Genomic DNA, 24,233 nt, shown 5'->3' with positions numbered 1-24,233 from the left:
GTAGAGCATTCATCTCTGGGTTACCAGTTCAACTCCAGCCCAGGTTGATAGTGACCAGGTGGTGGCTTTTTAGTGGCCTACATGGAGTTTCATAGTCTCAAGCCCTTTCCCAGTGGGCAAAGGGGGCTGCATCATGAAACAAACCCACCAATTCAGCTGGCAGCACCAGAGAGCGGGGCACTGACAGCCATCAAAGGGAAGCAAAGAGGCACCTGCACCACTTTCTTGTCTGAAACACAAAGCAGCTGCGCTATTGGTCCTCTCCAAGCTTAGGAGGAGCTAGGTTGGGAGGGTATTTGCACTCTGACCCTTGACAGCCCAGCCCACCCATGTGCCCACTGGAGATAGCTGGAGTTATCAGCCATCTGAGGGACAGAGGCCACAGGTAGGGCCACCACACGCCTTTTCCCCCCCCAAGGAAAACAAGACCCAATGAACAAAAGAACGCCTCTAGCTGAAATGAACTGGGCTATGAATGAGGCTAAACTTCAACAGTGTTCCTAGCCTTTTCAAACTGTCCACACTCAGAGCTTAGCTACACCTGTGGAAACCCAGTGGCTTGCATGAAAACAAATCAGGCAATGGCTGGTGCATACAATCTAGCTTCCATAATGCTCTCCACACTTCGCTTCTGGAGGGTCAGGCTCATCTCATTCTTCTGATTCATGTTTCCTCTTTAAGGGTGCCCAGGGCAAAGAGAGAAGTGGGGGTGGCGGGGAAAGAGGCTCAAAAATCTCTCTGACTCCGTTAGCTGAAACTACCAGATTCCACAGTGCATGTTGGGATGATTTATTCAGGCAGCCTCGCACCCCAGGATGCACCCCCTTTTCCCTCCGCTGAGATGTTGTTGTGGGACATGCCCAGTTTTCCAACTGTGCCAAAAATTTCAGCAACACTTGATAAGCCAGAGGACTTGAAATAGGATAGGAAGGAACCTTTCCTAGGTCCTGTGCCAGCTCAGTCCCTCCGAAGGTGTGTTAGATTACAGTCCAGTGTGCTACCCCTGCCTCAACAAGGCACACAGGTGCAAGTGAGAGCCTTGGGGCTACACAATACAGCATTTTCCCAAAGTATCACTGTTACAGGAAACTCTGTGCTGGGGCTGCTCACGTTCATACTGTATTGTGCAGGGGAAAGCTACCTGACTAGCTACAGTGGGGACACTTCAAATGTTGCTTCCAGCCGGAAAGATTCTCCTGGTCTGAGGAAACTGGTGGAAGCAACAACACGCAGGAAGGGGACTTTCCAAGTGCCCCCCCTCTGGTGCCCCTACATTACTCACCTGTGTAACAAACTGAACCAAACACAAATCACTTTGCTGCATGCTGACTTGAGTGTGGCCTTCCTCCATTACACTGATACTAAGCACTCGCCTGGTGTTATGTCATTTCAAAGCGCTGTACAGATAGTCCCCCATTTAATCCTTACAAGACATGAGGTAGGTACGTGTTATTGTTCCCATTTTACAGATGGGGAAACGGAGAAATGAAGAGATTGCCCAAGATCACACAGGTCCATCAGGGCAGAGCAAGGAACAGAACTCAGGAGTCCAGACTGGGTTTAGAATTCAGCTCAAGGTCCAAACGTGCCACCCAGTAGGCCGCACTGCCTCTCAGCATACAGGTGTACATAGAAGACACTCATTATGCAGTATAGTACCCATTGCTGTTTTCGGATCTCCTAGAAAAATTCTCAGAATGTCCAGGGTCCCGCAGACATTCTCACTGGCAGAGACACGTTCTGGTCACCTAAGGTGTGATCAGGTGGACCATTGGTTTGGAGGGTATACTTCCAGGAAGAACATTATCTCCGAAGGCTAGACTCTACAAGAGCACACCTAGCCAAATATCTCCCTCCCCTTTAGCTGGCAGGGGCCAACATGGTATGTGGTGCTGAAGATATGAAGACCTCATAGAACATCTCTGCTGATGTAATGAGGCAGTAGGTATAAAGGGGGAATGGTACCTTTGAGAAGCAGGTGCACATTAGTAATAATACTTCATGCTTCTATAGTAACTTCCACCCAAGTCTCTCAAAGCCTCCCGCCATACGTGTAAGGGAGCTCAGTATTTTTACCCCTCACTGTGCAGGCAGGGAGAGTTTAAACTGAGGCACAGAGAGGTCACAGCCCATATCTCTAGTTTTCAGATGCCCAACTTGGGCTGCGATACTCGAGTGTTGGTTCCCAAAGGGAGGCACCTAAATCAAGGTTTTCAAAAATGACTGGCGCTTGGGGGGGGAGGGCCTCAGTTATAGGTTGCTTGGCTTGAAACACCCCAAAAGGGCCCTCATTTTCAGAAAGTGCTGAGAACCTGCCCCCTGAAATTCAGGCCCCTCTCAGGTGGGCCCCCAAAATCCAAGTGACTTTTGAAGATATAAGTGACTTGCCCAGTGACAGAGACGGGAGCAGAACTCCAGTCACATCCTTTCCCTCTTCATCACAAGGCTGAGAAACAAGACCCGAGTTAAATAAGGCATATGCCGCATCTTAGCGTCATCCCAAGTCCTGAAAACTCAGTCACATCGTCTGCCAGTTTCACAATCAAAGGCTACTCCTCAAGCCCCTTTTTATAGCACCCTCCTCCTGGAGAGCTCCTCAGTGGGGATTTGAAAGTCGGGTGCAGCGTTGTTTTTATTTATAAATGGCATTATGACAAATGGTGAGGGATGAAATTACACTTCAATCAAATCAAACCAAATCCAGCCGGGATCAAGGTCCCAATGGACAATATACACGGAGTTCCTTAGCTTCCTGATTTGAATCACTTTGTTCTTCCAGAGAGTGGCGGGGGTGGGGGGAGCGGGGGGAGAGAAATGTGGCCTAAAATGAAACATTTTCCTTTTAAGTTGAACACTGGAAAATAGCTTGGAGGAAAGAGCTGAAATATTGTAACTGAGGAACAGCCCCGGACTTTTGCTGTTGGAAACCAGAAGCCAGGGAGCGAGCGATGGTGTGAAAAAGGCAGCACTGGGTGTCCTACACAGGGCGAGTGTTTGCCGCCTCCCGTCTCTGGCAGTAACTGAAAACCCACTGCAAGGCACTCACTTAATTAGCTCTGCCGGGAGCTCCACTGTTACAAGGCAGTGGCCCTATCTACGGCTTTAGTAAAGACTACTGAGAGGTTCACTGTGTCTTGCACTACCATGACCATCAACAAAGTCACTTCACTTTCTTTTGCCAGATCTTGCCACTGCTGGTACAAGAACCTTGTTCTCTGAAGCTCCCTCCAGTTATCCTCCTTTGCAGCTCATTGACTCTCCAGCACTTTCCAGCTCTCCTCTGAATACATCTCTGATCTGCACTGGCTGTACCTCTAATTGCTCTTATTATTAACCTCAGGACTCTCAGTGGCGCCATTATCTATCTATCTATCTTACACCACTGTGTTCTTCAAGCTGCATCATGTGCCAATCTCTCTCTTGCAGAGCTAGTTTCTGTACACGTATTTGAGATGCCGTTCCCAAAACACCCCAGGGATGAAAGCCCAGTGCCGTCAGTGGTGTTATATAAGGGATTGATTTGGCCCATGGGGTGTATGAAAGACGCTGTATAAAATCACGCTGTCTTGTATCATTCAGGATGGTGGAAATTTCATGAGACCAGGCGATTGCAAGACATTTCTGCTATAGGGGGCCAACATTTTCCAAACTGACAAGACTTGGGTGCTGTTAAATAGGAACCCAAGTCCTAGCCCAGGTTTGGCTCTGAACTCAGACCCCCAAACTAAAATGTGCTGTGTTCCAAGCACTACCTCCTCAGCCCACCATTTCTAGTATTAAAACATTGGGTGTTTCATCAGCATGTTTTAAATAATCTTCTCACCCCTGCCGAATGCCTAGGTGCACACGCATGAGTGCACACAACCACACACACAGGATCATGCACACACATATATGCCACCACATGCTCCCACATACTATCAAGGAACATGCCCACACTTACAAACCTACACATGTGAACACACAATCATCTGATTCCTATTTACACTAAGGCCAGTTTACACAACTCTGGCTGTCAATTACATTTGCGCTCCCCTTATATCCTCTTTACACTTCCATGGTGAAATTCTGGCCCCACTGAAGCCAAAAGCAAAACTCTGATTGACCTCAGTAGGCCAGGGGTTCACCCTCGGTGTGGTGTAAAGTGGCCTTAGTGTAAATGCGACTGAGGTACACACACATGAATAAGCACACAACACACATACTCACAACCTAGCAATCAAGCGCTCATCAATTTCTGAAAATCTATTTGCTACAAGTTTCATCCCCAAAGCAATAGGCTTTGCAAAGTATTTTAAAGAATAATTTGAGCAATAATTCCCAGGAAAGCATTTGTTACCCATAGTTAATGTCCAATCCGTTCACATTACATCTCCACTTTCTGACACAGAAATCAAGGAGAACATTTACAAAAATCAGGGGCATTAGATCCAAATTGGTTCAGCCTCTGAGGATAATAAAGACTTAGAAAGATGTATAAATTTAAGTGGTTTTGAATAAAGACGGCATTTCAAAAGGCAGCAGAATTGTTACTTTGAAAGAAGCCATTATTTTCCACTTTTTAAACGCTAGCCTTTAATGGGGGATGAGGTCCAGACTGCAGAGAACCAAGGAGAATGTCTGATGCAAATGAAAGTTCAGGATTTGAGAGGCAGAGGTATATACCATAATGGGCACACACCGACTGTCAACCTGGGGGAGCAGGGGCTCAGAGCGCTGCCTCACACATCTGCAGGGAGAGGGCAGGGGCAGAGATTAAAGTCCCCTCCCCGCCAAGCACTTTCCTCATGGGTTTTCACCTTGCGCTATCAATGCTGAGCTCAAATTACAACCCCAGGTCTGAATGTCCCTGAGGTCTGGGGGGTACCAATCTGAATTCAGATCCAGACCCACCCCAAGTGTAAATAAATCCACCAGGATGGCTGTTTTTATTATCTGACTGCCCAGTGCCTCATGACTTGGGGTAGGATCCTGAGGGACCTGTGAGATTCCCTCATCCTCATGAGATCCCACTGCCCATACGTAATCTGCAGCTCACCGTCATGGTGCAGTGCTTGGTGGAGAGCTGCGTGGAGCCAAAGTGTCAGTGGTGTGGACCTGAGGGCTTCAGACCCCATTAGTCATATTTAGAGTCTTCACTCCAAAGCTTGCCCGTGGGTCACTCAGGCCTGGCACCAGCCAAATAGTTGCAAACCCTCAAGGCGGGGTAGAGAGCCGCTCTAGGCTGGGATCTTACCTGCTCCAGAGCAACCAGGGGGTGGGGCACCAGGTCCAAGCCTCTTTTCTCCTTCCTCACTGACTCAAAGGGAGTAGAAAGTGGTCGTGGTATCCTTCTCCCACCCCCTGCCCTCATGTGAGCCAGGGCCTGTTTCTAGTTGCCGTGTTGTGAGTGTTTTATGGCTACCCAGGGTTTGGCAGAAGATAGCACGTTGCTAGTGAGTATGAGAAGAAAGTGTTTTGTGGTGGTGGGGAATAATATATCCCATTACAGCCCACGCCTGGTCCGTAAAGGTGCTACATGAATATGTATTCTGCGGGGGTCAGGCCATGGAGCAGCACTGCAACAGCACAGGGGATTCTCCTGAGCTAGGGAAGATAGTCTAAAGGTTGCACTTGTCTCTGTGACAGCTGTGCCCCCTTCACCCACTACAGCAGAACTTGATGGGTGGCTCTGCGACCATGGATCTGCAGTCATCATGGATCTTGCCCCAGCCCATCCCTTATCTCCCCCTCTCCACCGTGCATTAACAGTGGATGAAAGTGGCCCACAGTGCACTGCTTCTTGCCCTGCAGGGAACAATGACCCCTATTTACATGGGGCTCCCTGCATCCTCCCCATTCCTTCACCCTCCCTAGGGGAGTGGAACTAACATAAGCGAATAAAAGCACATAGCAATACACACGGAAAACAGGAAGAACAGCAAATCCACGGGTCAGATGTTAGTCACATTGCGAAGTGCTGAACAGGAAGGTTCTCAGACACCAGGGTGATAAGGAGATAGAACAACCCATGGAAAATGGAACCAAGTAGACTAGCAGAGAAGTGTGATAGCATGGGGAAAAAACATAAAGCAGCCATTAAAAAAAAGGAAAAAAAGACCTTTATCCAAAGAAAAAGGATTGTTAAAAATAAGAGAGGCTCTTTATAAGGGCCAGAACTAGGAGTGAAGGGCTTAGCCTAATTCATATACACCCACTTAACAAGAAAACTCATTGATAAGCAAACCACCTGATGCCTGCACAGCAGAAAAGAAAACACCTGGTTCTGCCTATGGGTTGATAAGCCAATATCTTTAATCTTGGTTTTTTTCCCTTGATGACTGAAGTACACACTCTGTGAGGCCTTATGCTCCAGCCACATTGGTAATAGTGACTAAGCTTTGATGTCCCCCTCATTCAACAGAATGTTGTTTAGTTCAAAGCGAAGAACAGAGGCGATTCTTTGCTTTTAAATTATTAGCTCCCTAAGTCTTCTGTAATGATATCGTTTGACTGAAGTGTACAGTTTATTAACTACATAAAGACGATATTATTAGAGCGGAGAAAGGCAGCAGAAAGTTTTGCCTTTCAGCTCAGCAGCAGGGGTTTTTGATACTTTGATCTCAATCAATGCTCAATGTCTTTGCGAGATAGAGGGAGCAGCAGACATTACCTTTGGCACCACGGCTACATCAATTATTTAGCACTTTTTCGTATAAATTAAAGTCTTCTTCAACTTTTACCCCAATTTCTGCATTTGTTTTTTCCCCAATTGATGGCGGGGGGAGGAGTGGGAGGCTGACTAAAAATGTCTGGCTGTGGAGGCGAATAACAATCATACGGAGCTTTCCTACATCCCAGTCCTGAGCTCCCGTCTTAGATGAGCTTCTTCAGAGTTGGGGTAATGTGTTCTTGACTACAACAACGAAAGGGCGGTGCTGGTTGATTTGGTGTTTAACCACATGGTTCTGGGGGTTGTCAATTTCTTCCTTGGAATGTCCCAGTGCTGTTGATGGAGCTGATGTAGACCATGGTAAAAAGGCCAGCCCCTTGTCTCTGTGACAGCTCCAACCAGAGACACATAATGCAACAGCGGGGAATTTTCAGAACCAGGGTGACAGCTACCATCTTGGCTGACAAACTGAGGGTTGAACCAAGGACCTGTAGAAGTGAAAGCAGGAGCTGCTACTCCTTAAGCCAAAGAAGCAAGCTTCCTTAACGGGGGCTGTCACAGACCTAAACCCGGGCAAAATGTTTCAGCTTCAGCTTCTCTTTTTCCTGAAAAATGCACATTTGGGTCAACTGAAAATTTTGCAGTCATGTTGAATTTACCGAATTGTAGAAAAAAAAAACCCAAACAATGTTGAAATGAAACGTTTTGACTTTGAAGCAACTTTTAGTTTCAATTCTTACTTCAATTTTATTTTTCAAAACCATTTTAAACAATCTACGCTGAAATTAAACATTTTGGGTCAAACCAAATGTTCTGTCTGAACTGAAATAATTCCCCCCCAACACACACACACACACACACACACACTTTCCCGGCTTGCCCAAAAACTCAACATATTTTTGTTTCTGGTCAAACTGAAACTAAAGATTGTTTTGATTTTGTGGGTTGGCCAATGAATAAAAAAATCAGTTATTTGCTCAGTGGACTGGCCATAGAGAGGACCTATAACAGGTCACACAAGCTAAGTAGACACAGCCTGTGTGCATTAGAGAAGCTGGGGAAATAGAACAGAATTATGTTGCCGAGTGATACTGTTCCCTTTCGCTTGCATTCATAATACTTTGCATTTCTGTACCCCCCTTTCATCCAAAGATCTGAAAACCCCTTAAATTGAATCCTCACTAGACCACACAAATTATTCTCCCCATTTAGGGGTTGAGCCAATGCCCGATGCAGACAACAGGAAGCCTCCCACTGGCTTCAGTAGGCATTGAATTAGGTCTTTACACAGTTGCATGCTGAGGGATACAGTGACTAAGGGCAATTTTTCCAAACACACCAAAGTGATTTAGGAACCTAAGTCCCATTTTCCAAAGTCACTGAGATGTCAAATCCTATTGACTTTCAAGGAGACTTGGCTCCTAAGAGCCAGATTTGCAAAGGTATTGAGGCTCCTACAGATGCATAAAGGCACCTAGTGGGATTTTCAAAAGAGCATAAGCAGTTTAGGAGCCTAACACCCATTGGCAGTCAACAGGAGTTTGGCACCTAACTCCTCTGAGGCTTCTGCAAATCCAGGATGGGAACACAGTAAGAAATAGACATGAATAGCCATTTTTACTTCTGGTGCAGCATGGGGGAACTACATTGATTTCAGTGGGGAAGAATGAATATGGCCAGTTCCAGAGAATTAGCACTCTGATGGGTCTCCAAAAATGATGCTATTTTAATGGGGGTGGGGCATGGGACAGGGGAGGGGTGTATCTCTGCTTGCCCTGGTTTGCAGACTAATCCAGAGAAGTTTTATCAATTGAAAATCTTGAAAGTGCAGCAAGTGAAAATGCAGATAAATTCTGGCCCCAAAACTGAACTTGGAAGAGGCAGTGTGGGGTAGCAAACTATGCAATGGACTTGGAGCCAGGGACTGCCAATCTCAGCTCTGCCACTGTCTCACTGTGTGGCCTTGGGAAAGTTACTTCACCTCTCTTTATGCCTCCGTTTTCTCAGTTGTGAAATAGGGGAGTGATACCAGTTTCTCCCCTCACAGGGGGGTTGGAAGAATATCAGGTATCGGTGCTGGATGTTGTTATGGGTAATCAAATGATTCAATTTATTTATTTTTTGCACCATTTAGTTTCTTATACGTGCAGGGGAGGGTGCGGTTGGAGACTCCAAAATGGAAAATATACACACCAGTCCAGTGAGCCTTTTAAGCTGTGAGATGCAGGGGACTGCAGAGGAGGATGGGAGTTAGTGAGCCAGCTGCTAGTGTTGTGGATGCAAAATGTGAAAAAGGAAATTACACACATGCTCGTGTCCTGGATTCCTGAGATTCTTTTTCCTTCTATGCCCCGTTTCCCCCCGGAGGCTCCCCGCTTTGTACCATCAAAGCCCTTCCTGTGACAGGGCTCTTGAAAAGATTCACCTCTCAAGCCCTTGGGTTTTCTATGTCTGAAAAGTCCGATCCACTCACCCCTTGGCCCCTGGGAACAGAGCCCATCCGGGGTCATGTGACATTCCACAACCTGTCAGGAAACACCTGGAACCAGATCCTCAGCTGGTGTAAATCAGAAGTCAGTGGCATCAATGGAACTACACCGATTTACACCAACTGAGAAGCTGGCCCTGATCCTTCAGAATGTACCCTGCAGCATTTTGGGGGGGTTGAAATTCTATCCCTCTGACTGTGACCTTTTTCTGAGGAGGAGATAACAGATCTTTGTGGAGAGCGAAAGCATGAACTCTGGGAGCTTTAATACACACACACACACACAGAGCACACTGGAGAGAAACATAATTCTGTTTTCATGGTGATCAAAGTTTTGCAAGAATGAGAACATGAGGCACTGTACCAAGCTGCTATGGCAACATGAATTTTAAAAAGTAAATCGAGTTACAAGAGCTTCCCTTTCCCTTTTTAGAGTGGCACGGAACAGCTCTGGGAACCAGTATTACTAGGAGGATCCCATCTAGCAATCACAGCTACTTCTGAGCCAGGCATCTTGCAAAATGCATAAACCATGTCACCAGGAAGCAAGGAGGAGATTCCACCAGTGACTGGATTCCCTGCCCTCTCCCCCCAGTCACACTCCTAATCTAGGCTCTATCCCTCTATCAGGGCATCTTCACAATGTATTGATCCTAATTCTAACTGGGGGGAATTCACCCCTGTGCAGAGGGCCAAAACAAGACCTATCCACCACTTAAGTCCCACGTATGCCCTATTTTGAGGGCATGAATGGGGTTTAAGTGCTGCACATGCGTCTACACCAAAGTGAGTTCCACCCAGAGAGCATGATTTCCAAGAGCATCATTAACCAGAGAGCTGCGTACGGGGGCTCTGTTTACCTCTCCGCTTCCAAGCTGCAAAGGCAGCAGCGACAGGAAAGTTACTGATGGGATGCTGCAAGCAGCCAGCATGCTCTGAGTCAGCTATTCTTCCTATTCTGATCCTATTCTATAGGGGTCCTTTTCCTGCAATCATCACTGTGGTTTGCAGATAGGAAGAGCTTGCACGCTGGCCAGAACTACTCAAACCAAATAGGTTGGCAAAACTGGGCCGGAAATCTCATGTGAGATATCTAGTACTTCCTGCTTCTGAGGTGCCAAGTGCTCTCTGCTCCTTTCAAAGTCAGTGGGCCTCGAGAGCAGAGCGCTCAGCAATGCCAAGCACCAGGCTTCTGACTAACAGGCTCATTTCCTGTATTTGGGCACTTTGGCTGCCAGTCCCAGCTGGAGAGAATGGGGTAAAAACAGCAGTCGGAGGTGTCTAAAGTTGTAGGTGCCCAGCATCAGACACCCAGTATCCCAGTCGTGCCACATTGATGCGGCATGAGGCGAGCTTGCCCTGATGCTGCCTCTACCTTCTGGGCCAATCATGGATTTCAGCCTCCAGGGGTGTCAGGCTGGCCCCTTTCTCCAGCATAATGCCCATGCACGTGAACTCCAGAAAACCCGGTTGTGTCTCAGCTCTGAGCCCATGTTTGGGTCCGTTTTTATTTTAGCCAGAACTAAATAAACCCAACCCGAGAACTTGACCCCCCACCTCCCCACTGCTCTGTGTGTGCCCCCGTCTGTCAGCTGGGGATAGGTTGGGACTCACATTGTGAATCAAGTATCTTTCTCCTCCTGGCCACCCCCCAAAGGAATTCTTGTAAGTCCTTCCATTACCACCCCTGCCATGTAATGTCCGACAGCAAGAACCAGGAGCACAAGAGCCGAAATTCCCTGTGCCTACAAGTCAGAAGCAGCGCAGTAGCAGTAAACACTGCCTGTGGGAAAGGCACAGATGTCCGCTTTGCAGGGCTGAGGCGAACGGTAATAGGATCTGAGCGGCTGAGGCCACTTTATGGGCCTGTGCTGAACTGGGGATAAAATATCTTCCTCCCCCCCGCACACCCACCCCGTCAGCGGGGAGGCAGGTGCAGCAGAGACCTACTCGCACTAGGGCAAAGGTTCTCCTCTGCTGCCGCTGGATTCTTCTTTCTTCTGTCAGCCAAGCAGCAGGGAACTTTCGGAGACGCTGCCCACAGGGAGCGATCGCTTTTCCCAGTCATTAACCGTACACATCCTTCACGTTATCAGAATACTTCGGATGCCTACGTTGCTGCAGCGAGCTAATTCCTCCTCCAGGTGACTTCAGCCAGCTTTAAAAGGGCCACCGCACAGCAAGGGGGACTTGAACAACCAGAGCCAAAAGCACGCCAGTCTCCCGCACGTCAGGCCTCCCACGCAGGGGTGGGAGGGAGCATCGCCGGATGCCATTGTGCTAGCCGAGAGTAGTGACGCCGGCACGTCTCGGAGCTGTCTAGGGATCTGAGGCCTCCAGAGGCATAACTGACAAGTCCCACCACCGGGTTGACCTCTCAAAGGTGTTTGCATCCTGGAGCTGATCACTATTACTACTGACTGTGGATGCTGAAGACCCCTCTCTGGGTCCCCATTGAAATCCCACCTACGCCCCATTTTGTGGGATTCAGTGGTGCAGAGAGCTGGCACTGGCCCTTGGCACAGAGGCCAATTTCACCCTCTGTGCACAAAGCAGGGGCAGCAGGGGCAGCAGGGGCAGGAGGCCAAGCTTCTCCTGTGCCGCCTCCAGTTTGCCTTGACCCGAATCTGGAGGCCCCATTAGAACTGTACCGTCTCCAGCCCCATTCAGCCCTGGGCCTTGCCGCTGATATTACCAATAGCAGGGAAGATTGTTGCGTATCCACTAGGGACTGGAAGGAGTGTCCATGGGTCACTTAACAGTCACCACATGGCCGTAGCTTTTGGTCACATCTGTTGGCATTATTGGAAAGCCGGTGCTGATCAGTGATCAGTCTACTCTCTGTCACACTCTTGGAAAAAAATCAAGTAAAATTCTTTGTTCAACATACCTAGAAATAAGATGCTGATGTTGTCCATCAAAATTCACAGAAAGCAAAAATCTAGGCTGGGGATCCCAGTGCAAAGCCCTATTCCCCTTAGGCCTCTGAGCCTAGTTAGAACCCAAGAATAATTAGTTATTTGTATTACCGTAGTACCTAGGAGCCTGGGTTATGGAGCAGGACTCCACTGTGCTAGGTGCTATACAAACAATTCCACCCTGAAGGGGTCAGTGTTTGCAGAACCCACGGCTGCAATGAGGGATTTCTGGTCTTCTCTGGATCTGTTTGACCATAAGCCCTTTGGGGCAGGGATTGCCATGATTACTGTGTACGGTACAGCAATGAGCACACTGTTGGTGATACAAAAAAAAAAAAAGAGAACAAGCTGTCAGGGATGGCCATGGAGAATCAATGCACCGACCAGTTGATCGCGACATGGTAAGCTCCTGGGGACAGGCCGCATGCCCTCCTCACGAAGCTCAGAGGATAATGTCAGAGCTCAACACATAATCAAATCCCTGTTCAGATACGGTGCGGGGAGAAACCCACTAAAGGTGGTTGCTGTCAGAGGTCATTGCTGGTGTGTCCAAGCACTCTGCACAGCCTTACGGATAGGAGGAAACCACACGGATACGGCTGGCTTCTAAATAACCATGATTACGGGTGACATACAAACCTACATATCCTAGCTACATGTATACACTGCTACTCTGTTAGGTTCTGGTACCTTCTGCAATAGAAGAGGAAGGTGTCCCATTAGAGCGGGGGTTCTCAACCTTTTCCTTTCTGAGGCCCCCCCAACATGCGATAAAAACCTCACGGCCCACCTGTGCCACAACAACTGGTTTTCTGCATATAAAAGCCAGGCCCGGGGTTAGGGGGTAGCAAGCAGGGCAATTGCCTGGGTCCCCATGCCACAGGGGCTGCCACAAAGCAACATTGTTCAGGCTGCAGCTTCAGCCCCAGGTGGAGGGGTTCAGGGATCTGGGCTTCAGCCCCACACGGCGGGGCTTCGGCTTTCTGCCCTGGGCCCCAGCGAGTCTAATGCTGGCCCTGCTTGGAGGCCCCCCGAAACCTGCTCGAGGCCCCCTAAGGGCCCTGGACCCCTGGTTGAGAACTGCTGCATTAGAGGGTTCCCCAACTATTTAAAGGGACACTCCCCAAACCCACTACACCACAAAGTTGCCCTAAAATTGTAAGTATTGGGTTCTAGATTACCACTGCGCAAAGCAAGTACAGCAGAGTAACTTGTGACACACACAGTGTTAATGATGGCAAATGACAGCACATTTGTCACACTGAGGTCAGAGATGACCATTGTCTGGAACTAAGAGCAGTGGAAGCAGAATCCTTCCAGTAAATAGAAGTGAATCAGGGAGAGAACATATTTTCATTTCTCTTTTTAAATCTGGTGGTCTTGGAATATTTTCGTTTAAGGGGAAAGCTTAAGCGTGAGGGGCTAATTTTCTCTGTTCACAGTCTGGGCCAAATCCAAATCAAAACTCCCAAGGCAGGCAATGGGACTGTTGACTGCAAGGTCTGGCCTGTGTTATGTTATACTGAAGATATTTTTTCCAGGATAAAATAAATGTTGGATCATATTGCCAGTGGCTTGACACTTTGAACAGAAGGGACTGTCAATATGCTCAGCCTCTGGGAGAAGGGAATGAGAGGTGGGGTCAGACCAGGACATAACTCAGTGTTATAAACCTGCAGTTCTTCTTTGTAGATGAATTTTGCACAATATTTTTTATCTCGTAATTAAAGGGTAAATGATGAAAGTTTTGCACAGGGTCAGCGAGACGCCAGGTGTAAGCTGTGTTGCTGTTGGCTTAGGCTATTCGTTGCAACAATGATTGTGCTAACCTGAGTTTCAGACTGCAGGCAGAGTGGTACAAAACAGCTAAGAGCGGCTTCTGAACAGAGACGTGTGCCCAGCCGCTGACCAGACACCGCTGCACAATTCCCCTCTTCCCTTGGTGAAACTGTCTATACCTAAGAATAGCTAGAAAAGCCAAGTAGGTGTTTGTGGCTTTCCACTACCCAGCAGGGCACATGAGGAGTTGCTGATTGGCTCTGAACAAAGCCCTGTCCCTTTCCGGTACTCTTCAGTCACAGGGATAGTGGCCTTGAATGTAGGAGGCAGTTAAAGTAGATCAAAATCTTGGAGGGTTCCAGACTCCAGCAGGGGTCTAGCTCCCCTCCTCACAAAGGGGTGAAAGAGAGGAGAAGTGGGAATGGGAGTTGCCAGAAGGATTCAGTATCACAGTGGGAGTCACCATAAATGATCACAGCTGATTAAAAGGCAACACATCTAAAGCAGACAGAAGGGAATACATTTATATGCAATGTACCACAAACCTGCAGAACTCTCTGCTGTAGGATGTTGGGGAGGAAAACAGCTGAGGAAGTGCTTTAAAAAGGTATATGAACATGAACATCTGCAGTGACACTTGCCAGGATAAAATGGTGTGGGAACCATCAGCCATCACGCTTCAAGGCATAAACTCATGAACAATCAGTTTCAGCTAGAAAATTGGCACAGTGTTACTCATTGGGCACTGCCTGCTTTCCCAAGCCCCAGTTCAGGAAAGCACTTAACTTTAAGCATGTGCTTAAATCCTACTGAGACCACATGATTAAGTGCTTTGCTTAACTGGGGCCCAAGACCAGGATTCCAGAGTAGATGGACTATTGCTCAGCTCCTGTGTAACAATTCCTTTTTGGAAGGTTTCCTTCTCAAAGAAGCTATTTCGCAGCTAGTGCTAGGACAGGTAGGGAGGGATGCTGCACCTCTGGGCTCCTGTCTGATTCCCTTCTGGTCTTTGGGACCCCTGAGCTGGACAAGGGTGTTTCTCTGCCAAGCAGCTACAACTCTAACAGGGCAGGGCCAGTTCAGAAACATCTCCAGCTGTGTCTGACCAATTGCCTAGGTCACCTCGTCCCCAAAACAGGTTGGGGAAGCTGGCCTCAGGATTCACAACATGACTCAGTGAGTATCAAACAGGCCAGGCCAGTAGCCTTGTGGGCTGTACTGCCCGGCAGGAGACCTGGTATCATTCTAACTCCCTCCTCCTGCTCCCTGGGCTGGCAGCAAGTGTGCTCAGCCCTGGAGTTGGAGGAAGGTGTCTTGTTCTACCACGCCTTCCCTGGCTGATGAAGGAGCTGCATTGATGGGCTCCTCACCTCTCTCCTCGGCCAGAAGTGCGTCCCCCATCTTTGCCATATGCTGCTGTCTGTCAGGGTCCATAATTATACAGGGACATGAATATCCAGTACAGGAAGCTTCCCCCTCCTCTCCCCCCCCCCAGCTCTATTTCATACCTAAATTAAACATTGGAATTGGAACTGTCCCAATGAAATAGGGGCCAGGTGGCAAAGCCCAGCTGGAAGGAGGGCCACAGCAGCATGGTGCATGGGGGTGCAAAATTAAAGTGCAAAGCAAACAGGCCACATCGACGGGGTGTAAACTCAGATCAAGAGATCAGAATTAGCTGTGTGTGGGGGTGGCGTGGGGGTGCGTGTGACATTAGCACTTTCAATATCCCTCTACATCTGACTAGCAAAGTGGGGCCTCCACAGCCCTTTGCCTCATAGAAAAGCTGAACAGGACCATACAGACTGGGACCTGGAGGACAAATTTTAAGGCTGAAGCCAATATATCACATAGGTACTCTCTGCTGTGCCCCATCTCTCTCTCTCTCTCTCTTTCTCACCCCCCCACACACACCCATCTCTCTCTCTCACACACACACAGACACACCTGTCAGTCTCTCCCTCACACACCCATCTCTCCCTCACTCACACACACACACACACACACACACACCCCTACCTCTCTCTCTCCCCTCCTCAAATATCAGTTTAAAGTCAACAGTGAGCCTTGTAAGGCCACATCATCTCAGGAGCTGGATGCGGTGAACCAAAGTCCCCAGCAGAGGGCAGCAACTCTTTAACAAAACCGGCCGGGACAGCGACTGGCCTGAGAGTCTTGGCCTGGCGTGGAGCGAGTTTCAGTTTGTCGCCCCGAGTTCTCTTAAGAAACGGGTGAACCCCCTGTGCAGACAGTGCCGCTTGCTCAGATTGTTCAGACTTCAGATGAGCGGAAACAAAAGTAAAAAGAAAAGGAGGACTTGTGGCACCTTAGAGACTTATAGATTTATTTGAGCATAAGCTTTCGTGAGCTACTGCTCACTTCATCGGATGCATCAAGTGAGCTGTAGCTCACGAAAGCTTATGCTCAAATAAATCTATAAGTCTCTAAGGTGCCACAAGTCCTCCTTTTCTTTTTGCGGATACAGACTAACACAGCTGCTACTCTGGAAACAAAAGTGTCACTGCCGTACCTGTGCCCTGATGGGGAGAATTGGACTAGAACACTGGAGATAACCCCTGCACCCTCCCACCCAAAGGTGTATCCCCTCTGAAGCTCCTAACACGTCTTGTGACCCCATGAGAAGCTGTGGGAGCCCTTCTCATCCAGTTGTAAAGACAGGGAGGGTCCTAGTGAGGCCCAGGCCGGGACCCCTGCATTAGAAAACTCCCTGAATATAATGCTGGGCAGCAGGTGCGTGGTTTGAGACCAGGCATGTTCGAAATCTGACGGGATTGCCCCGATGGGCCACGGTTTAGCCCATGCACAGGAAAGGGTGAGAGGGTGGTGCTGGGGGACTACGATTTAAATGAGGGGCCCAGTTCTCCTCCCACTTACACCAGTTTTGCATGGTGCCAACTTCAGCAAGGTCCCTCCTGGTTTTTACTGAGGTTATTGACAGGAGAATCCGCCTCTTTTTGTGGGCAACCTGGCAACTCCCAAGACGGGGAGGGGAGTATCTCACATCTACCTGACACAGGAGCAGGGTGGAAAAAGCCCTGGGGGAGCCACATCTAGCAAAGAGTGTGGGTCGCTATGACAGGACCATGCCAGGTGGGGGGGCACTGGGAGAGCTCCAGAGACACTCCCCCCTCTGTCTTCCCCTACCACCCTTAAAAACAAGCTCCCTAAGAGAAGATTAAAGAAGAGAGGTTGTCCTATTACAGGTTTCAGAGTAACAGCCGTGTTAGTCTGTATTCGCAAAAAGAAAAGGAGTACTTGTGGCACCTTAGAGACTAACCAATTTATTTGAGCATAAGCTTTCGTGAGCTACAGCTCACTTCATCGGATGCATACTGTGGAAACTGCAGAAGACATTATATACACAGAGACCATGAAACAATACCTCATCCCACCCCACTCTCCTGCTGGTAATAGCTTATCTAAAGTGATAAGGAGAGTGATCACTTTAGATAAGCTATTACCAGCAGGAGAGTGGGGTGGGATGAGGTATTGTTTCATGGTCTCTGTGTATATAATGTCTTCTTCAGTTTCCACAGTATGCATCCAATGAAGTGAGCTGTAGCTCACGAAAGCTTATGCTCAAATAAATTGGTTAGTCTCTAAGGTGCCACAAGTACTCCTTCTCTTTTTGTCCTATTACAGCCTTGCCAAGCTGGGCTCCATTCAATGATTCTACTGGTGTCCCTCTGACCCACCCCAGCTTTCATATCTGTGTTAATCAAAAGCAAGTAGAGATGGGCCTGAGCCAGAACCATGAATCTGAACAGCCTGAGCTTTGTGCTGGGGGATGGGGAGGGAGGAATTCACACACCACACTTGCCTGTTGAAGCTTGGCCCCCCACTAAAGAGAAGGACTCGAAAGCAGATCTTCAGCTGAAACAGCCAATATAGTGAACTGTGTTGAGCTCAAACAAGTACAATGCGTTAAACAGCAGCTTTACTTCCAGCCACGGAAATCAGGTCCCTGTTATCACAGGCAGGAGAGGTTAAGACTTTAAATGCTGCAGTAGGAATCAGCGTGTTGAACCATTTCAAATCAACATGGACACGTCTCCACATACCATTAGAAAATACAAAATAACGCCAACACCTACAGTCGCGGGCCACGTGGCCTATTTACCAAACAACACCCAAGGTTAGTCATGTTGAGGGACTGCCACTGTACATGGACTCATTGGTAGAAACTGAAAAGAAGAGGACTCTCTTGATGTACTGACACCATAGAAGGAAGGTGATGTTCTAACAGTCTTGGCAGAGATGCAGTTAAGGCGTGGGACCACATATCAATTTAATATTCAGATGGGCCCCATCTATTGAGTTTGGATCCAGAGCCAATCCCGATCTTCCCAAACGTTCAGAAGGGTGGTTGGATCCAGGGTGTCAAGGCCTGTCTTGGAGGTAAGTGGGAGATAAGAAGTCCTTTGTTCTTTGTTTTCTGTGGGGTTCACTTTTGTTGTCATGTAGTGGGTTATGCCAATCCATCTACCTTACTATTGCCCCATGAGGATGTCTGATCTTAGATTGTCTTAGATTGATCTTAGATTGATCTTAGATGTCTGATCGCACCCCCAGCCATCAGACGCTTCCAAGTTACATTGCTTTAAAATTCAAAGCTGCTAATAATTAGAGATGGGCCTGAACTCAAACCCAGATTCCAAAGACTCCCAAACTTTGGAGATGCTTGAAGTCTGAATTCCAGTCTTAGAGAGGCCTTCAAGACAGCTATGTTTCACCAGCACAGCACTTCGCGTGCAGGGCACCAACACCTCAGGCTCAAGAAACTACTTACATGTGAGAGAGTATCTCCTAGGACATATTTCTATCAGCGATAAGGCAGCAAATAAGGTTCATTTATCAAGAAGTCAGTAACAGATGAGTCTGACTTTCTAAAGATACGAAGGAAAATAGGTCAGGAGACACTTAGAGTTCCCGAATTACACACAGATGTGCACGTCTGGGTCTATTACTCATAACCAGGGTGGTTTGCGCCTCCTTGACACTGAAGCATGACTCTAATGCACTTCTTTAGCAGCATGGTTCATATATTGATCTGTACTTGGTGAACCTTGCAGAGTCAGGGCCTGGAAAGAAAACATCCATTTATAAGTAGGTCACATCCTGTCTGCCTTAAAAGCTGCTTGTTATCCAGCTTTTCCTTGTTCTGTAAAGTTCTCCCAAGGGCAGATAACTTCCTTCACAGAGTCCTTACAGGCCCGGGGGCAGTCCTCCTCTTCCTCCTCAGAGTCTATTGGGTAGATTCTGCTCTCCAGAGGAATATCCACTTTTATCTGGAAGAAGCTGTGTTGCAAAATGAAAACGTGTCACACACAAGGCACTTTCTGACACAACGCGCAGCACAGAGTTCGGCTTTGAGTTTTTCTATTTCTCAGAGCATACTTTATGGACTCAAGCCCACGTGACTTGAAGAGGGGAGAATATGCATACCAACCCCACTGAAGCAAAAGTGCTGAGTGCCACAGTTCCACAGCCAAGTGAATTAAGAGGTCTTGAATTTGTGGGTCTGTTTTTGCATTTTAGGCTCAGTTACCTGGTCAGGAGCAGAGATGGACCCAAAAGTGGGGGCAGAGGGGAGGGTTTCCCATCTGGATTAATTTTAGGCTGGTGGAGGAACCAGGGCTAAGGCGGGAGGGTGATGGAATCTCCAGGCCAACACCTCTTGGGTCATCAGCTGGTGTTGTACTATTTTAACCCCAAATGGTGGGACTCTTGAGGTCACCTCACGAGGTTCCCCCCATCTTGTTGTCTGTGCTTCCACCTCCGTGGGCCACATCTGAACCAGACCTGGGGAAAGACCCCTTCTGGGGTTGGAACCAAAGCCATAGGCGTGCATTTGGAAATTCAGCGGAGTCTGAGAAGCCGGATTTGGGAGGCCTGCTTGCTAGACTTCTCTGACATTACCCACAATGTGTTTTGAGGGCAACAACCAGTGCTGGATCTTTCCAGCAATGCTGCCACCCTCTCTGCCTGTTGTCAAGGTGGCCATTCAGCGCAGGAACACAGTGCTCACACCAGGAAAGACAGGCAGCATTTGAAGATCGACTGTGACTGGAGACAGGCAGCACAAAACCAAACAAGCTCTCCTGAGCTGTGGTTTTCAATTAGACTGTAAAAAAAATCCCTGTGGGGGCCTGAGTCCCAGTTCTTCTTGCAGGAAAACACATTAACTCAGAGAGATCTGCATGAGATAAGATGACCGGGAAGGATACAGACTCCGAGGAGGCTCAGTGTGTGTCTGTCAGCAGCCTCCCGCCCTCAGCATCAGTCCCTGCGGCTCTATCCGTCTATCTTACTTGTATCCGTGCACCTCACACTCTTTAATGTTTTGCTCTGTTGGAAGATGCTAATAGCTGCCACCAGTCACACATCTGGGTGAAGTCTAAGCACCCAAGTCCCTGATTAATGAAGGTGAAATTAAGTGTCCTTTGTTTAATGATAGCTGACACAGTAGAAGCCACCGCACAAGGCATGTACAAGCATGGCAAGGCTAAACCATGGGGGCTGAGGTGTTTCCCTGGAGACAGACTGCAAACACGGGGGCTGGAGCTATTAGTGGTTGGCAGCTGTGTGTGGGTGACAGGAACCCGAAAGCCAGGAGACAGTGCGAGAAGCAGTCATGAATGCAGCCCTGAGAGGGACCAGAGACAGAGCTTGGAAACTGTGAGCCAGGAAACTGCCCGCTGCTGTTTGTTTCTACTGTGTCCAGGGAAACAGGGCTGTGTAAATAAACAGGATTGCACCAAATACCTGACTCATAATCAATTTCTTCTCCTAATAGAAACAGCCCAATGGGCTACCCATTTGGGCCATGGGGAAACAGGATTTATCCTCACAACAGGAAAGGAGGCAATATTATCCTGGTTTTACAGATGGGGACAGATGCTAAGTGACTTGCCCACGGTCATACAGGGAGTCTGTAGCGGAGCAGGGAATTGAAGCCAGGTCTCCTAAATCCTAGGCTAAAGCCCTAACCACTGAGCCTGAGCCAAACTCCCCATCTCTTGTGCATGCCTGGGCCGAGCAGAGGGTTGGAAGCTCCTCAGATACAGCTGTGTCCGAGGGAGGTGTGGAGGAGGAAAGATGAGGACACTGAGGTAGCGGTAGGGTATGTCATGCATGCTCAGGCACTGGGGTGCAGGGAGCCTCAGGATCACAATAACCCAGGCAGCTCGTTCCCACGGAGCATGGTGGACACAAATCCTGCCAAACCGAACTCCCACGTACTCCCTGCTGAATCCACGGGCAGGGCCGCCAGGGGACAAAAGGAACCTTTTGACAGGGCCCCAAACCAAGTGGGCTTGCGACCTGCCAGGCGGGGTCACAGCGCCCCCTCACTAACATTTGCCCCAGAAGGACCTCTGTCACGACAGAGGGCAGTCGGCCCAAACCTGAATCGTGGCTCTGCAAGCCAGGTCTCAGGGCAGGAGATGAGCCCAGCCCCACAGGAAAGGAGCCAAAGCACCGCTACAGACATAGACTTACTCTCCAATACCCCCACTCCCCCAGGCCTCCCCTCAGTGGTAATTCTTTTCGAAGAGGGTGGTCTCCATTTCAGATTTGGTCCCAGCCCCCCCCCACACAAAAAAACCCCTCTGTGCAGCCCTGTCAACAGGGCACCCCAGGAGCATTGCAAGCAGCAGGCTGACATGGGGATTCATAGTCAGTGGGCACCGCAGCCCACGTAATGCGGGACAGGAGGGCACAGGGCAGTGAAAGTGAGCGACACTGCCGAGTTAGCCCCCTCCCTTGTGGAGCTAGAGGCCCCGGGCACTGGCTTACTGTGGGGCTGCTTCCCTGCAGGGCTAGCTCTGAATCCAGACAGCTCCAGGGGAAGGCAGCAGGGCCTGCAGGTGAGGCTCATCTGTAGCCTCCCACACCAGCGGGCGGTGGCAGAAATGCTGTCCTGCAGCCTCCCCATCCCTGGGCTGAAAGGGAAACTGGGGCTGCTCTGTTAACTAATGTGTGTTTTGTTCCTCTGGCTTACTGGCTGGTTCCTAGCTTGTCTCTACAGGGTTGGGGGGTGGCGGTGGTCATCCCCATGCCCACCCCATCCGCAAGCTTCCTGCTGGCCCCAAGAGCAGAGGAGATGAATGGTTTCATGCACACAATGGACTGGTGGAAAGGTAGAGGCACTAGCTGGCTGGGAGCAGGTATGAAACTGATTTGGGCACAGCAGGCCAGGCCTGGCTATAGATGCTAAGCAAGAGCTGGGGGCTTGGGAGACACTGGGAGAGATCTCTGCCCTTCCTCCCACCGCCGAGCTTGGGGGTCTGCCACCCGCGGCTCAGCAGCTGCAGCCTCTGGCGATCGTCATCGCTGAGAGCCTGCCCCAAAGGCTGGTGGTGTTGTGGAAGGGAGCCTTTGCCTGCTGGGTATTTCCCTCTTTCCCTTCCCCTGTCTCGTTATTTGAAAATTCTGAAAAGTTGAAGAGCTTTTCAGAAGTTGTAGGCATCTTGGCAAGACCCTCTGACTTCTCAGGGCTCTTCCACTTGTCGGTGAGAGACGGAGAGCACCCGTCTCAGTGACTCTGCCCCTGCGCTGAGGGCGGTGACGGAAGAGGTGGGTGGGGTGGTAAGCCACCTTTGCATGCCCCATATTCTGAACCTTTTCAATGCCCCTAGTGTAAGTTAGAGCCATCTCAGAGCTGTGCTTATACCCTACTTCTCGCAGTTCTCTGAGAGCAGAGCCGTAGCACTGTGAGCTCTGTCCGTGTCCCTCTCTGCACCTGGCCCACCCAGTGTTCTCAGGGGGCTGTGTCTTCCCCATGGGAGGCCCCTTCATGCTGCCAGAGTGCAATATATAATTAGGCGGAGAGACCATGGCTAGTGACGTAGAGACACCACTGCCTGGGAGTCCCTCTCACTCAAGCTGGCCGCCTGTAATCACTCAGAGCTGAGTTCCTTCACACACCACAGACAGGTGTACTTACTTGGTCATTTTTTTGGACTTCTGCTGCAGTTGTTGTTCCAGGTCATCCAGTGGCTGGACCTTTCCATGGGTGATAGCCGGGCACTTTGGCGAGAGAGTGGCAAACATCGGTGAGTTTAAACATCCCCGTTTCAAGAACCTGCTGAAGGACAAGGTCGTCCGGGATTTGGGCGGCACCTTGGCTTCCATGTTCCCCGGCACCTGACTGTTGCAAGTGCCCGATTCAGAGTCCATGGAGATCTCAGTGCTCTCAGTGATAGAAGGAAAGTGGTTAGAGTTGGACCCATTGCCTTCCCACTTGCTCTCAAAGCAGGGGGTGCTGTCTAGGGCTATGCTAATGGGTGAGGGGCAGTCAGTGCTGTTTGGCAGAGTGATGAGTCCAGGGGATTGGGAAGGCAGGTTGTTTGGGATGTGGCAGGAGGGGTGCGGAGTTGATGGAGATGAAGGAACAGAGGTACCAGTGTACACAGCCAGGTGAGGGACTGGAGCAGTGAACTGACACAACTGCAGAGAAGAAAAGGAGACATTTTAGAGAAGGAAAAGCTGCCTGCTAGTCACAGGATACACAACACCAAGCCCCGAAACCCTTCCTCTAGCTACCAACTGGAAATAATGCCCTCGGAGAAGGCAAGTGAAAGATTATGACCACTTTGGGGGATATATAGTTTACTGGAGTTCATAGATTACAGCAATGTAGGGCAGGTAAATACCTCGATAGGTAGGTAGGTAGACTGTGTATATTGGAGACTGTGTGATGGTGCCCTCTAGTGACTGGCCCTGAGGTAGGCTAAGGGACCTACTACTGCTAGCTGCTGGAAGAGCTCTCTCTTAGCTCAAATGATAGAGGCTTGTGTTCTTGGATCTCCAGGACCTGGCACCCCTGCAGGATATACATAGTAATGGTGGTTGTCAGATCCATAACAAAAGGAACCTCTTTATCTGTCTGGCACGGAATTACCCCTGGCACATCTACCGTGCCATAGAAACGCTGAGGATTATTAATAACAACACTCCAGAGAGCAAACACTCAGATGGTGAATCAGGTTGACAGCTTGTGGCCCATACTGTAGGTGAGGCTGATGAAAACTTAGGCTAGAATTTCCCAACATGGAGGGCCTCTGACTAGGCCATGGGTGAAGAGAAGTGCTACCTGACCCCAGATGTGTCCCCTCAAAGAAAAGAGAGTCCTGTCTGCTCGTTCAAGCTGCTGTCTGCTCCTACAGCCACCAAGGGGCATCCCTAGCTGAGCAGCATGGAGCCCTGGGGCCGTGAGGGAACTGAGAAAGGGAGCAGCTAGAGGGCAGAGCAAAGGAAAGGAAAAATACAGGGAACAAAAGAGAGAGACTGGACAGAAAATTAAAAGGAGGGGAAATTACCCAGGAGAAAAGAAGGGAAGGGAGAGGGGCAGAACAAACGAGAGATGGTGGCA

General features: G+C 49.2%; 1 protein-coding gene across 3 annotated transcripts in view; it reads right to left on the bottom strand.

Moving 5' to 3' along the window:
* Nucleotides 1-17,678: 17,678 nt before the first annotated feature.
* The window catches only part of RGS9 (regulator of G protein signaling 9), a 75,423-nt gene continuing 68,868 nt past the window's right edge, over nucleotides 17,679-24,233 (bottom strand). For 2 of the 3 annotated variants that reach the window (XM_074971151.1, XM_074971152.1), the window contains one exon: nucleotides 23,026-23,308. In XM_074971151.1, coding sequence (XP_074827252.1) covers nucleotides 23,157-23,308 — 152 coding nt within the window. In that variant the 3' untranslated portion in view covers nucleotides 23,026-23,156. Of the gene's footprint in view, nucleotides 19,157-22,805; nucleotides 23,309-24,233 lie in introns of those variants that run through there. The other variant, XM_074971150.1, reaches the window with a different exon arrangement.

The sequence above is a fragment of the Natator depressus genome, chromosome 14, assembly GCF_965152275.1.
Source record: "Natator depressus isolate rNatDep1 chromosome 14, rNatDep2.hap1, whole genome shotgun sequence".
In the NCBI taxonomy this organism is placed as follows: Eukaryota; Metazoa; Chordata; order Testudines; family Cheloniidae; genus Natator; species Natator depressus.
This window is presented reverse-complemented; position numbering and strand designations above follow the sequence as displayed.